The sequence below is a fragment of the Teleopsis dalmanni genome, chromosome 1, assembly GCF_002237135.1.
Source record: "Teleopsis dalmanni isolate 2A chromosome 1, ASM223713v2, whole genome shotgun sequence".
Lineage (NCBI taxonomy): Eukaryota > Metazoa > Arthropoda > Insecta > Diptera > Diopsidae > Teleopsis > Teleopsis dalmanni.
The window spans coordinates 57,697,656-57,713,185 of NC_051846.1; the positions used below are offsets into that span (position 1 = coordinate 57,697,656).

General features: G+C 26.4%; 3 protein-coding genes across 8 annotated transcripts in view; 1 reads left to right on the plus strand and 2 right to left on the minus strand.

Annotated features, from left to right (window-relative positions):
• Nucleotides 1-875: 875 nt before the first annotated feature.
• On the minus strand, nucleotides 876-1,947 carry LOC119670289. 3 transcript variants are annotated; one of them, XR_005251699.1, is made up of 4 exons: nucleotides 1,724-1,947; nucleotides 1,519-1,661; nucleotides 1,197-1,464; nucleotides 876-1,138 (listed from the first exon to the last, which is right to left on the minus strand). XR_005251699.1 is itself a non-coding variant. In XM_038080492.1 (3 exons), exons 1-3 carry the CDS (start codon nucleotides 1,872-1,874, stop codon nucleotides 1,356-1,358), a joined length of 393 nt encoding a protein of 130 aa, XP_037936420.1. In that variant the 5' UTR covers nucleotides 1,875-1,947; the 3' UTR covers nucleotides 876-1,355. The 3 variants fall into 3 exon arrangements, 2 of the variants coding, with proteins under 2 accessions (XP_037936420.1, XP_037936419.1); XM_038080492.1 differs by having other exon boundaries at nucleotides 876-1,454; XM_038080491.1 differs by having other exon boundaries at nucleotides 876-1,464.
• A 2,462-nt stretch (nucleotides 1,948-4,409) lies between these two features.
• Nucleotides 4,410-6,943, plus strand: LOC119672103. Its single transcript, XM_038083069.1, has 3 exons — nucleotides 4,410-4,683; nucleotides 4,771-4,906; nucleotides 6,170-6,943. The coding sequence occupies exons 1-3, from the start codon at nucleotides 4,681-4,683 to the stop codon at nucleotides 6,850-6,852; spliced, it is 822 nt and encodes a 273-aa protein (XP_037938997.1). The 5' UTR covers nucleotides 4,410-4,680; the 3' UTR covers nucleotides 6,853-6,943.
• A 5,062-nt stretch (nucleotides 6,944-12,005) lies between these two features.
• Nucleotides 12,006-15,530, minus strand: part of LOC119667809 (protein phosphatase 1 regulatory subunit 16A-like) — a 56,743-nt gene continuing 53,218 nt past the window's right edge. For 2 of the 4 annotated variants that reach the window (XM_038077135.1, XM_038077136.1), the window contains exons 4-8: nucleotides 13,991-14,116; nucleotides 13,849-13,924; nucleotides 13,663-13,783; nucleotides 12,961-13,589; nucleotides 12,092-12,462 (exon numbers count right to left, since the gene is read on the minus strand). In XM_038077135.1, coding sequence (XP_037933063.1) covers nucleotides 12,092-12,462; nucleotides 12,961-13,589; nucleotides 13,663-13,783; nucleotides 13,849-13,924; nucleotides 13,991-14,116 — 1,323 coding nt within the window. Of the gene's footprint in view, nucleotides 12,463-12,960; nucleotides 13,590-13,662; nucleotides 13,784-13,848; nucleotides 13,925-13,990; nucleotides 14,117-15,530 lie in introns of all 4 variants that reach the window. The other 2 variants (XM_038077138.1, XM_038077137.1) reach the window with 2 other exon arrangements.

Here is a 15,530-nt window from a genome sequence, read left to right on the forward strand (position 1 = left end):
TATTTTTACATTCAAATTAAACATAATTTCTGATTAAATACATTACTTTATTTATATAGCATATAAAATTATATAGATTATACACATATCTATATATAATTATTTACAATATATATTTAAATAATTATATAAAAATGTACAGCAATTACTTTAACATATTATATATTACTAGTCTTAATTATAATTTATATAATCAATAATAATCTATTTACTGTTATTTGTATTTATAAATATACCATTGCATAGGTGCATTGCTATATATATTTACATATACATGAAAACTATATATATATATTAATACAGTCAAACCTCTCTATAACGAAGTTTTGTTGAAGACAGTAATTTTTTATTTTTTTTCATTTATTTAAACCTCTCCATGGCGAAAACCAAGTTCAACACTGAACTAACACGTTTTAACTTATGAGAAACTTCTTTCCGAGCTGTATCCTAATCGATTTGAGCTTGTAAATATGTTATTCAGATTATAATTGGGATGAGGACATTATGCGCATTTGCTGACAGTAAAAATTTTAAATGAAAGAGTCATCACTAAACACACCTGTGTGCTCTCGCTTTTAAGACTAGTGCTAGAGAATTTTTAGAGATTTAGAAATCTTGAGTCTATTAACTTGGTCAAATTTCTTGACAATAAAAAAAGTTAAAATGTCCAAACAAGCAAGAATAACAGATTTTTTTTTGAGCTGAATAAAATAATTAATTATAATATATATAATAATAAATTTAATAGTAATTATTAAAAATAATTATTCTAAATACAAACCAGTATATGATTAATGTTTTTAATATAATATATGTTTATAGGAACAAATATGAATTAAATATATTTTTAAAATAAATACGTATATAAATCCCAGTAAAAAAGACAATTAAAAGAAAATTTGTCTATAACGTAGTTTTTTGCAGGCATTACCGACTTCGTTATAGAGAGGTTTGACTGTATATAAATATGAAAACCCTTTTTTATGGGCATCTATTTCAGCCTTGAAATGTTGTTAGGCCTCAGTTTCTATTTTGCGTACGTAGTACGTTCCATAAAATTAATAATTTTTTTAACCAAACTGACTTTGCTGATTTCATCGGTGCTCATTTAAGGGAGCTGGCACTATATTTTATATATCTAAAATACGGTAATTTGTCATAGTTCAAAATTTTGTAAATAGTTTTTAGTGTGTTACCACTTTAAAGTGCTAAAACAGCAGCATAAGTACTTTTTATCACAGTTTTTCTTATTAGATTTTGCTACTCTACTAATTTTGATAATCGGAATTCTTTTATATTTTTAAACATGTACTGCCAATTAGTATCCAGTACTGCTTCTTATTTGGATTTTTTATTTATCTCTTGACTACTGCACAAAAACCACAGCCCTCCAATAATAAATGTGGTACCAATTGTAGATAAAAAGGTGATGACTTCTTGATAAATGAATGAAGCTAAAACAAACTGAATATATTAAATTAAATAAAAGAATATCAAAATATTTTAAATATATTTTACCGAGACAATATAATTTGTTGCGGTTGTAAGCACGGTTACGAATATTGTTTGTTCGGCTGTTTGCAACGCTTTCAAAAAATATCTCCAATTCATAACATTACATAAAATCATTAATAAAATTGGCAATACACGAAACACATATTCTGAACAATAAAATATTAAATAAATAAGTATTAACAAATTAAATAAAGAAGAAATATATTACCCAAGGAAGTAGCATATGCAGAATTGTTGAGGGGTAAATGTGATAGGTATTGTTTTTCCACTAAAAAGGTAGGTAATTTCCCAAAAAAACTGCCACCAGCAGCAAAAGTTCCAGCGATGATACTGTACCGATATTTATAAAAAGCATCCATTATTTTTCAGTGATTAAAATTTTTCTATTTATATTTAATATTATGCGGCAAATAACAAACGATTCAGTGTAAGTCTGACAGCTCAACAGCTGATACACGAAAAAGTAGTGTTGATAAACGATTTCATACGAAACTAGTGCCAAATTTGTGTAGGAACAAATTTTTAGTTTAGTTTTATATATTTATGTATTTAATATATAATAGGGGTATTCAGGATGTCTGTGCATCGTTGAATGTGCATCATTGCAAACTCAAATATTCGTGAACGCACTTTGTGCATATTGGTCTTGAAAATATTTAGAACAGCTGATTTTTGTTTTTGTATTTATTTACTTGTAAAATATAACTCAAATTCGATTTGCATAATTTTAAAAATGCCAAGAAAAAGTGAAAAGCACAAAATATTGAATACTGTGCAGGATTTTACGGTTGCGGAATTAATGGGTAATTTAGATTGGTGCATTTATATGTTTAATATAGCAGTATATTTATATTCATACAAATTTCAGAAACTGATAGTGATGATGACGATGCAATGAGTGAAATTTTTGATAATTTAGAAGAAGACATTTCCACTGTGCTTATGTGCCGTCGTGGAATTTCATCAAAAGTTCCAAAATCTATTGAATGGTCCACTGATCATCGCCTGTGATTATAAGCTGCATGTTGTTGTTGGCATGATGAAAATATAAATCGTAAGACTTCAATTTTTAAACAAAAAGAAAATTTTTTTCAGATGGAGATTCAGTGTGATGCATCATGGAGAGGTTGCGAGTGATTCAGCATATCCTTTATCAGAATATGTATTAACTCCAAATAGATATAATGCGCATCAGATGAGTAGATACTTAGGAATTGCTTTCAATGTGGGACATAGCACCTACCGAATATGTATTGAGCACTGCTTTGGCATATTAAAGGAAAAATTTGAAAGTCTTAAAGAACTACGGATGCATCTCCATAACATTAATATCTATAAGTATTGCTCCAAAAATACCACAACTGAAAATGAGATTGTGCCGGAAATATCAGCATCATTTAGCAGAAATGGTGAAATGAAACGGCAAGAAGTATTTTCATTAATATTTAATGGTTAAATATAAATATTTGTAATAAATTATCAAGAAAATAAAAAAAGGAAAGAATACTCAATAGTAATAATATTTATTATATATATGTATACATATAGTAATTGATAACGTAATAACTTAAAAAATTAGATTTGCCGAACATGATTTCTATATTTCAGATCTAGCTCGTACTTCGCCAAACGTTTCTTCGATTGTAATTCTGACATTTTTATATGTACACTGCTTTATATTTACAACTTTAACAGTTCAACAGGTATCAATTTCTTCAAGACCTGCGCCTGTTGAGTTACACCTCTGACTTTATTTCCTGTAACTTTGTCTTAAATGGCGTACTTTAAACCGCAACATATTCCAAGTTGCGATAATATTTTTTGATTCTATAAGTTTCCTATAAAACATTTGCGCTGTTGGAGTCTAATAGAATACAAAAAAAGAAATGAACTCTATAGACAAATATATAACATATAATATATACCTTTTAATATACCTTAAAACCTTCAGTTTCCTCAAGGAAATCTAGAATGAGATTTACCTCATTGTTGGTCCACTTTTTGTTGCTATATCTCCGAATATTTTTGGCCAGCAGCTCCGACATTGTTGGACGTAAAATAAATACAAAATCCAACAATTGCATAAAATCATAAAATTACAAAATGACAAAATAAAAAAAAACGACCGTTTCGCTAAAGTATTGCCCAGCGAACAATAAAAAAGTAGTATCATTCACAATAGAGTCTTGAAAATCAAATATGCAAGAGGTAATTGGTGTTGAAAATATGGTCTTGAATATTGTCTTGCAAATCAAGTGCAGAATTATTTACAAGGGAATTGTTTTTGTAAAATCAAATAATTTTGCACATGCAACGATGCACAGACATCCTGAATACCCCTAATATTTATATTATATATAAAAATTTGTTGTTACTATAATGTCACTTAATTAGCCAAAATTTACATAAACAATAAAACAGTAGCGTCAGAATTATTAATTAAGTTAAAATTATAGTAGAAGCATTAAGTTATTTTACTTTTGTTTGTATATTATTTATATATTATTTCCAGTGAACATTCACAATAGACTGATTTTAAATTTGGCTGCACTAAAACTTAAGCCGAAAAATCGTTTGGGAATAAAACCTAAATCTGAAGATTTTTAAGAACATTGTTGTTGTTGCTTCACATGTTTTCAGGAAATGTAAAAAGCAGGGAATGTAGAATGCTGTGCTGGAGATTGTTGTTGCAGAATTAATGGGTAATTTAAGTTTGTGCATTTATATGTATATTATAGCACTATCTCGGTCGCAAAATAGATATAAAATCAAACAATTGTGAACAAAACTTGAGAGTTTCGCTAAAATATTGTCCTGTGAACAGTGACAAAAGTAGTTTTATTCACAATAGAGTCTTGAAAATCACATATGCAAGAGGTAATTGGTGTTGAAAATATGGTCTTGCATACTTCCGTGGAAATCAATGCAGAATCATAAGAAAGGGATTTTTTTTTTGATTTTTGTAAATTCAAATAATTTTACATATGCAACGATACACAGAATACCTCTAGTAAAGCAAATGTCGCCGTGTTTGAGGTGGCGTCGAGAATCTGTCACCGTTTACGTGCGAGCCTGGCACGCTGCGCTTAAATAAACAGTGTGCGGTTTACTGTGTGCACGTATATCGTGTTTATTTATTTGAATTATTGTTATTGAAAAGAAGTAATGGTAAGTTATTCAACATAATAAAATTATTTTAATAATAAACTAAATATTCAAATTAAATTGTTTTTAATTGTCTGCATAAAATTATAGATGTCTGCTGAAGAACTAATAGAAGCAGTAAAAGAGCACAAAGAGCTATACGACACGAACCATCCTAATTATATGAAAACAAAACTGAAATGGATAATATGGAATACCATTGCAAAGCGTTTACATTTTACAAATGGTGAGTGACTTTAGGGTTTTGAGATAAACTCCACTAAAATCCGATTTGAATCAAAGCAATTCAAATGTTGCACGGGTCCCCTGTGCATGACGTATTTCAGGCTGGACTTCTATTCTAAACATTTTTTTGCATATACAAAATATTAAACTTTCCATTTATCTCGGAGTTGTATAATTAAAAATTTCCTAATAAGTGTTAAAAACAATATTAATTTATTACAAAACTGAATAGTGCTACTCTCCCAATCATAATATATAAACATATGTGTAGAACCACACCTTTACAGTAGGTTTTTTTTTTATTATTAAGCATTAATGTGCAGAAACCCCACAACTTTTTAATAGTGGCTATACATATATATATATATAAAGTTATTAATAAGTAGTAATAAAACTAGTTATGTGGAATGAGAATTGGTAGTTGATAGAACTTCACTAGCACAAGTAGTGTAGTTCCAACAGATGCTACAATAAGTAACATATAAACCTCATACTGAAGTATTTCCAGAAATGGAAAATAAAGGTCAATAATGAAAAAACCAAGGCTCTGTTTATTACGCGTAAGTGGAGACAGAACCCGTCGAGAGTGAGAGTGGGAGATATGGTAATAAACTGGGAGAATAGTATTAAATATCTAGGCATCACGGTGAACAAACGATTCACATGGTTTAAACATCTTCAACTTCAAGAATTAGCTGTGCCAAAATTGTTCATCATCTCCAATCACTATTCAAAAATAAAAATCTGAATACTAAGAACAGGAAACTGTTATATAACCAAATAATGCGACCGTTATTTCTATATAGATGTGTAGCGTTTAGCAAAGCCTCAAACACTACTATTCACTACCTAGAAATTACACAAAGCCAGACTCTGAGAAGACTTTTCAAGTACCATGGTACATATGGACAAATGACATCCTCATGGACCTCAAGATTGATTCGGTCAAAAAATTCATAAAGGATAGAGCATTGAAATTATTTACAAAAACTGACAGAGTTACCGGCACCGCGTTATCGAATCTCAGAATGGTTACAGGCTCCTCGGGTAGGTATGCAGATCTGAGGTCAATTATTCTACGAATTCTCATATCACCTAACTATACTTTTATTATTGCACCTATTAATCAGTTCTTATACCATTGAACTCCAAAAAATATCTATATGTATATCTAAATTTAATTTAAATCTAATATAAATTATATAAAGCCATGCAATAAATTGTATAAAGCTTGATTAATTTTTTTTTCTTATTGATTTTGCAGGAGAAAATGCAAAAACCATGTGGCTTAGATTAAGAGGCAGCTATCGAGATGCAAGACGGCGACAAATAAAAATGCAGAAAAGTGGAGCCGAACATATAAAGCCATGGCGATATCAAAATAAAATGTCATTTCTTGAAAAATTTACATCAGTTGGAAACCGTGAAGGTTATACCTTTGATCATACCTGCAATGATTCTCAATTTTCATATGATTCCACAACATATCTACCTTTTGAAATGGTTGAAGTAGAAGAAGAATGTAAAGATGAAAGTGAATTACAACCTCAAGATGACGATAATATTGTTGAAGTGGGTAAAGAAATTAATTACGTAAAGGAAGAAAAGAAGAATTTTGATAATGATTCATGTGATCTTATTAAACGTTCAATGCAGCCTTACCATCAAAGTTTAGAACAATCAGCAGAAGATACAAAAAACATAAATCAAAATAAAAATAAAAATAAAAAGAGCGAAGAAAGTAGTGAGAGAGATCCTCTTTATACATTTTTCATGTCCATGTATCAAGCTACCAAACAAATGCCACCCATATATCAGCATAAGGTAAGATCACAAGTTTTTCAATCAATATCTGATGCAGAAGCAGATATTCTAAACATGACTCCTCATCGACCATATTCAACGGTTTCTAATTACTGCCATTTGGATTCATTTGATAATTCGTAATATAATATAATATTATATTAGTATTAATAATTAGATAAGATAATGTAAGTCCAGCAATACATTGCGTTCTCTATTTTTTAGAGATGTTGTTCCATAATTATAATAAATAAGAGAGTATAATAAATTACCTCAAATAAAAGAAAGGCTTTAATCATATATCCATTATTCCAAAATTATAATAATAAAGTATTTTTATTATAAATTGTTTGTAAGATTTGAACTTACCTCAAACGAGAAAAAGCTTCTGTTCTGTTGTAATTATATCTGAAGTTAGATTAATTAAAACGTATTTTTTACTTCTGAACCGATATTTGCTATCGGCTCTCAAACTGAGTAGTTTCTATAAAAATATTTAATAATTTTTTTATACTCTATACACAATACTAAAATTCATAACTTGAGCTTCGTATCTAATACTGGATTCTCAAGATAGTTTTGCTTGTAATTTTAGCTTAGATTACTCCAGATAGAATATCGCACAAAAAGCTCCAAACCCCCAAATCGAATTATATTCCTATTCCTTTTATAATTTTCAATCTAGTTCCTTAACGCTTATATTCTTGTGTAGTATTATTATGTTACATTCTAGGTATTTTATTTTTTTTAGTCTCCTAACTCAGGCTTCAAATACAAAACTCAAGTATCCATATGAGTTATCTTTAAGGATCTCGTTTTTCAAGGTTTTGCAAGAAAGGTCTTGTTCACTATTTTTTTTAGTAACTTACATTACATCATCATTACAAAGTTACTAAACATTCAGCATCAGTTTTAGTATCAGTCTGTAACGAGATTTTTTTTTTAATTAGATTCAAATAAGCTAAGCTCGTCTTGGAATTTTTGTTTTTAAAAATTTACTAGTCTTTAATAAGATTTTTTCTTTAAGCTATGAGAAATTTTATATTTCCGAATAATTTTTTATCTGTAATAAGAATCTCTTTTCGTTTGAGCGATGACAAATTAGACTTAAATAGGCTAAATCGTCTAGAATTTTTTTATATATTTTATAATATTTTTTTACATTTTTATAATATTTTTTTATATTGTTGTATTTTTTTATATTTTTATAATATTTTTATAATATTTTTTTATATTTTTTTATATTTTTATAATATTTTTTTAATATTTTTATAAACTTTTTATTTTTATAATATTTTTATATTTTATAATACTTTTTTATATTTTTTATAATTTTTTTTTTATATTTTTATATATAATTTTTATATTTTTTTATAAATTTTTTTATATTTTTATAATAATTTTTTTATATTTTTATAATAATTTTTTTATATTTTTATAATATTTTTTTATATTTTTATAATACTTTTTATATTTTTATAATATTTTTTTATATTTTTATAATATGTTTTTATAATTTTATAATACTTTTTTATATTTTTATATATATTTTTTTATATTTTTATAATATTTTTTTATGTTTTTATAATTCACCAGTCTCTAATGAGATTTTTCCTATAAGTTATGAGGAAATTTTTCCGATTTACCAATCTGCAATAAGAACGTTTTTTCGTTTACGCCACGACAAATTAGATTCAAACAGGCTAAGTTCGTTCAGAAATTTTTTTTATAGATTAATAATTCTGTAATAAATCTATTTTTCCCTTTGATTGGAAAAAAAACGATTCAAACCAGCTAAGTTAATCTAGAAATCTAAAAGATCTAAGATCTAAAGAGGCTACGTTTGTCCAAAAATTTAACTTTTATAGATTCATAAGTCTATTGTGAGATTCTTTTGTCCTTTGTCCTTTGATCTGTGAAATATAGATTCACATAAGCTGAGCTCGTTCAGAAATTTTATTTTTAATGATCTTGAAACAGAACCGTTTGCCTACATCAAAAAAAGTATTCACAATATAATACTGAGCTATCCAATTACTATAATTTAAACTAGTTTTTAAAATTAAATAGATGTAACAGTACCAAAAAGAAATATCATTAGTTGAAGTTTATGTCCAAAGATATTCCATATATAGAATTATTTTATATATATATTTTAAAAATTTTTACCTATATTATATATATATATAAGATTGTTTTCAAATAACATTGCTTATTTAATTATTACAAATATTCTTCAGTTATTTTAATATTTCTTAAATAATTCATATAAATCATAATTTATAAATAAGCATAAAAATATTTTTTTATTTATTATAATTTAATGTCTCATCTTTTCGCTTATTAACAATTAACAAAGTCGATCATGTTTAATTTAAACCAGTCCTTTTAGAAAGTAATTGCTTATACGTTTCGATCATTTAAGCCTGATAAACTTACACAATAAAATTTATAAATATATACTAAGATATTTATATATTTGGAACAATGTTTTTTTAATGTTTATATTAAGCATAATAATAAAAATATAAAATTATTAATGCTTAACATATGCATAACTATCTAAGATATATGTATGTTTTAATTTATAGATAAAATTACATAAAATTTTATTAAATAATTTAAAACAAAGGGTATTGGATTATTATTCTAATACAGTTTGTTTGAACAATTTTAATGTGAATTATAAAAAATTAAATAATTAATTATTTTTTTATATAGTACAAACAATTTATTGATATAATGCAAATATTTTATTATATATCTATTGAAAAAGAAAAACATAAAGCAAACAAAAGTAAAAGAATTAAACTTTGTATATATATTTTTATAAATAAAATTTATCTATATCTATATTTTATAAATACTTCAATGAATTATAATAATGCTCTCAAATAAGGCCATTTAATTATTTTGTCGTGTTCTATTGAACGATTTAATTGAGTTTTAAAAGTTCAAATTTTTTTTTTAAAAAAATTTTTTAATACTTTTTTGATAATTTTTAAATGATAAAGGAGATATGCACGCTTTCATGTTTAGTTTAGTTGTGTTTAAGGTAATATATAAAAAATGATAAATTATGCAGACAATTTTTATACTACTAATGATGCATATCTACATATAAAAGCTGAAATTATGCATCAAGTATAAGGAAAAAAGTGGCTAACATAGCTTGCAGGCTAAGCAGAATTAATTCTTAACAGTTAGGGTTAACATAAATATTTGGGATCATTAACAATAATAATAAATTGTGGAAAAAAATAAATATTAAAAAACTAATTATTTTGTTGGAATGTAGCAACATATAAAATATGTTGTAAAATAAAAAACAAAAAAAAATTAAATAAAAATATCTCGATTACTATTTAATATCATAATATAAATAGATAGTTAAAATATAATAGAATTTTATTATTAAGAACTGTTATAATAATAAGTCATAACTAATTGGCTTCTACTATTGCTACAAACTGTACGAGCATTTGTGATGTTCGAGTAGACTTAGTATATCCTTTTCGAATATTTGGAGAAAACATATTTATGTTTAAATTTTTAAAAAATTCAAAATTTTTGAACACAGCAAATTTGCATTGTTTCATTTTATTTTCGTTGTTTTTTATACAAATACAAATAACTGCAAATATTCGAACATTTTCGAGTAACTCGCTATGTTAGAGAGAGACAAATGCTCAAAGCTTGTTATAGCACGAAGCATTAGTTTTTTACATATAACATAAAAGGATAACAGATAACAATTTTGTTATTAACTTAACAATTTTAATATTTAATCAAAAAGAATAATCTATAACAATATAATCAATAAGTAATCGAATTCTATAAATAATTCAAAGCAACTAAAATTTACATTGGCATTGCACAATATTAATTTGAAGCGTGAATGTCTCCCTTTCAATCCGTTCCATCGTATATTAATATTTAAAAAAAAAAAACTATACTGGCTTTTATTTTTCTATAATTTCTTTTTTTAATCAATTATTTAAATTTTAACATAAATTAATTCAGAAATATATTTTAAAATAAAAATAAATTTACTAAATTATTAGGAATCGTATAGACTTTAAGTCATATTCTCAATTTAATTCTTATTTAATTTTTAGGATCCTTAATGTTTAAATTTTTTTTCTTTTATTATATTACTAATTTTTTTTAAAAATTGTTTTATTTATAAGTTCGACATTCAGTATTTATTTTTGTGTATATAATTGAAATTACAATTGAATAAATTCTTTTTTTATATGTATATTTCAATTATAAAATTGTAAACATATCTCTGCAATAAAATTGATATAGTACAAGATAATAATATTTGAATTTAAATAAAATAAATAATGAACTATATAATATAAAATAAATAAATATTATTAATGATATAATATAATATACCATTGCTTTTGGAAAATTTAAGCTGTGATGTTATAACAAAAAATATATTGAAAAAGAATATATATACAATATTTTTCTTTTAATGTTATATTAAGTTTTTTTTTTGAAAATTTATTGATTTTTATTTTGAGTTTGATATTCAATTCTATGTGTATAATATATTACTATATATTTCAGATTTTTATCATATAATATATATATATATATATATATAATAATAATATATATATATATATATATATATATATATATTAATATATAATAATATATATATATATATATATATATATAAATATTAATATATAAACTAATATATATGTATAAGTGAAATTCAAAAATTAAATTTTAACTTTAACAATAATAAAATGAACAGTTCTTAAGAAGTGACTAAAGTACTAGCTTGAAATAATTTATTACAAATAATAAATAAACATTTATTTATTACTGTTGATATTAAAGATATATATTGTATAATTTTATAATCATTGTTTATAGGAGTTTGTTCTGTGATGTTTTAAATTAAAAAAATTTGAATTAATTCCTTAATTTTTATTTTTATTTATTAAACAATTATGAAACGGCAATGGCAAGATGTTTTTGGCATTTAAAAAAACGATTTTATAAAGAAAATTATTATTGTGTATATTAATTAATTACTTCTATGAATATTTGCTTAAAAAAAATAAGCAGTACATATATTTTAAATGCATTCGACATTTTAATGAATAAGAAGTTTAAGATTATGTTAATATATGCAAAGAATTAAATTTTATGATAATTAATTATTTATATATTTTTTAAAGTGAAAAAATACAATTTTTTTTTTGTAAATTTATTAATAAAATAAAAATAAAAATTAAAGAATAATTTTAATGTTTTTCAGTTTCTTAGATAACTATATACTATATGTATACATACAAATAGCTCCTTAAAAACTTAAGATCTTAATACATAATGCGCTATTAATAAATATTTACTTTTACATAACTGTGCAACATTTTTTTGAACTAGTACTATCACTGACCACGTCGCCCGTCACACCGCTGAATTTATTCACTGACGATGCAAATGCCGGATTCTCAGCACTGTTTATACTACCAAAATCTATTGCATTTGGTAACAGACCTCCACTTAAAGGTTGGCTGCTTATCGTATGTCCATCGCCCATAAAATTGTTATTGTTGTTGTTGTTATTATTAGTTGAGGCTCCTAAAACAGAACCATTTTCATAATTAAGTACGTTTGTACGTGATAACGAACGTTGTTTTTTTAAATTAGCCAATGTGGCACCCGCAAAGGATGAATCCAACTGCGCTTGCTGTTGATGAAGATGATGGGTGCTTGCTGTATCTGCATTTACGTATGAATTTTGTTTTTATAATGTATAGGCCATCAGATGCACGATGATCATTTTTAGTACAACACAAGGAAATGGTAGATATATATAGATGTATTTATATATACATATATATATTTTTTTTAATTTGTTAATGTGGTTTTTAAAGTTGTAGAAAATTATTCGTTGTACATATTTAAAGCGATTAACAACATACAAATGTGGTATGGTAGAATGCAAAAAATGTTATGAAAAGAGAAAAAAAAAGACAATGTGGTTTATTTACAATACATAATTTACATATACATATGTATATATATATATATTTATATATATTTTTAAATGAGTGTGCTAGTGTAATAAATAGTAGGGCATGCATATGAGGCGTTAAGTATCATATTAACAATGCCCTGTTGAATAAGATATAGTTCAGAAAATCAAAGCTAACACGTAATTAAATGTGTGTACATATGTGATGTGTCGCAAGCTTAATGTAATGGTGTACCACTTACCGACAAGCACTGTCACCTGCACATTTATTTTACCATTTGTTGCCTCTTTGCTTGATTGTATTTGTACAGCTTCTGATGCCAAAGTTGCACCCGCAGTTGTCGCATTACGATCTGTAACTATGACAGCAGCTGCTGATGTGGAGCGTTGATGTTCACCACCGCCAGTTTTGTAGGCACTCATTTGTAGTTCATCATTCTCTCGACCATCTGGTGGCCGTCGTGGTATTAGGGAATGCGTTGAATCTATTGCATCAGCAGACTTTGAATGTGTTAACAATAACCCACCGTTAAGCACCAAACTACCTTGTTGTTGTTGTTGTTGTTGCAGTTTCTTATCGTTATTATTATTCGTATTAATGGTATTGTTATTATTATTTGGTCCTTTACTTAACCAACTAAGGCCATTTTCTGTTGTGGTTGTTGCGTTCGCTGTATTTGCTGTTATATTATCATTGTGTATATTTGAATTTGTACGTAAGATATCACCATTTGGATCTAATGAAGTGTTTGTGCTATCGGGTGCTATATAAACCTCTTGTGCTTGTAACCGTAATCTAGCTTCTTCAACTGCATCTTTTTTGGTTGTTAATGTTTTATCACGTAACGAAGTGCGACGAACCGATTGTGCTCTATTAGAATTAACAATGAAGTTTAGTTTAGTTTATATTAGATTATGCTAAAATTGTTCATTTCTTTAGTTACCTTGTATTGTTACTCTGTGAACGCCTGACACGGCGTCTTTGTGCTTCAGCTAAACGTTTACTTTCCTGTTCCGTTTTGAGTTGCTCAATACGTTCGCGTATTTCTGGATCTTCACAAATATCTGATAGTAAATTAAAATTAAAAAAAATGGTAAAATGAAAAATATATATTTTTTGAAGTCCATACCTGACGGCGTTTCATCATCTTTATTTCTCACATTTAAATCTGCACCACACTGTGCTAGCATTTCTAATACTTCCAACTTATTTAAAAAAGGAAAACATTTTTTTATTCACATTTTAAATTTTACTATAGTATTAATACTTACATGTCCCCAACAGGCCGCTGCGTGCACTGGTGACCACATATCTTTATCTAAGGCATCTACATTAACGTGTTGTTCTAGGAGGTATTCGACTACATGAACATAACCATTTGCGGCAGCAATATGCAGCTAAAAATAATTATACGAAATTGAATCATTAATGGATATGAATATGTTAAAACATAATGAACATGATTAGCCATTGATGTAAAATATATATTTATAGTATCGTGGAAATAACCACAGATTTTCTAAACTAAGCAAAGGTTTACCAAGGATCATGTTATACAGACAGTCATGATCACGTCAAATGAGAAATTGCTGTTTTCGAGATTTTCGTTACGTTGATCAAATGAATGTTGTTCGGTTATAAAAATTAAAAGTTGGGTTTTGAAAACCAAATAAGTATAATTTTGTGTGTATATATAAGACCCATAAGGTAGAGTGTCATGGGCTCGTGAAAATCAAAATTGTTGTAGTCTTCAATGCAAATTATAAAATTAAGACAGAGAAATAAAAACAAATGACAGTTTCAATTCGATCATGAGAGCTGAGAAAGAAAGAAAAAGATAAGGAAAGAGAGCGAATGACAAGATAAGGAGAGAGATAGAGAAAAAATAAGGAGAAAGAGATAGGAAAAAGATAAGGAGAGAGAGAGAGAAAAGATAAGGAGAGAGAGAGAAAAGACAAGAAGAGAGGATAGAGAAGAGATAAGGGGAGTGAGAGATAGAGAAGAGATAAGGGGAGTGAGAGAGAGAGAAAAAAACAAGGAGAGAGAGAGAGAGAAAATAAGGAGAGAGAGAAAATAAGGAGAGAGAGAAAAAAAATAAGGAGAGAGAGGGAAAAAAAATAAAGAGAGAGAGAGAGCAAAGATAGGGAGTGAGAGAGAGTAATAAAGAGAAAAGAGTAGAGGGACAGGGAAGAAAGACAAGGAGAGACAAAGAAGGAGATGAAGATAAAAGTAGTAAAATAAATAACTAACTAGTAAATTATATTACATATAGAAAAATATATAAATAGTGGCAAAATAGCGGTTAACTAATGCAGATAAATATAAAACTAAATAAAGTCACTCTGGATTATAAAAATAAATTTGTCCAATTGTTGAATGAAGAAATATATAATTGCACAGTATCATCAATTAATCATTGCTAAGTAATTAGCAGAGATAATGAAAAAGATATACAAGGGAACAGAAAAAAAATGATAATAAAGAAAAATATAAAGTAGTCGAAACAGAGCAAAATTAATAAAATTAACTATTCCATTAAATAAAATCAATGTATATTATGGGAATGGGTTGATCACTGTAAAGATGGGTTGAAGTGACCATATGTAAAACGTTTAGGGAAGTTCAATATACGCGTCATATAAACTTCACTTTAAAGTAATGTAATACTATTTTACAGTTCTAATACAAATCGGAGAGCGTAGAATTTTTTATATAAGAATTCTATACAACACATCTAGCAATTCAACGGTTTTCAAACGTACATATATTATGTGTTTATATATATATATACAGTTTGTCAACCTTGTGTTT

What these genes read in the sequence shown, in the direction of transcription:
- LOC119670289 (XM_038080491.1), bottom strand. Translation starts at nt 1,874, where the DNA reads ATGGATGCTTTTTATAAATATCGGTACAGTATCATCGCTGGAACTTTT. An exon ending in TGCATATGCTACTTCCTTGG is followed by an intron (nt 1,662 to 1,723) that starts GTAATATATTTC and finishes TTTATTGTTCAG; the next exon opens with AATATGTGTTTCGTGTATTG. An exon ending in CAACAAATTATATTGTCTCG is followed by an intron (nt 1,465 to 1,518) that starts GTAAAATATATT and finishes TAATATATTCAG; the next exon opens with TTTGTTTTAGCTTCATTCAT.
- LOC119672103 (XM_038083069.1), top strand. An exon ending in GCGTTTACATTTTACAAATG is followed by an intron (nt 4,907 to 6,169) that starts GTGAGTGACTTT and finishes TTGATTTTGCAG; the next exon opens with GAGAAAATGCAAAAACCATG.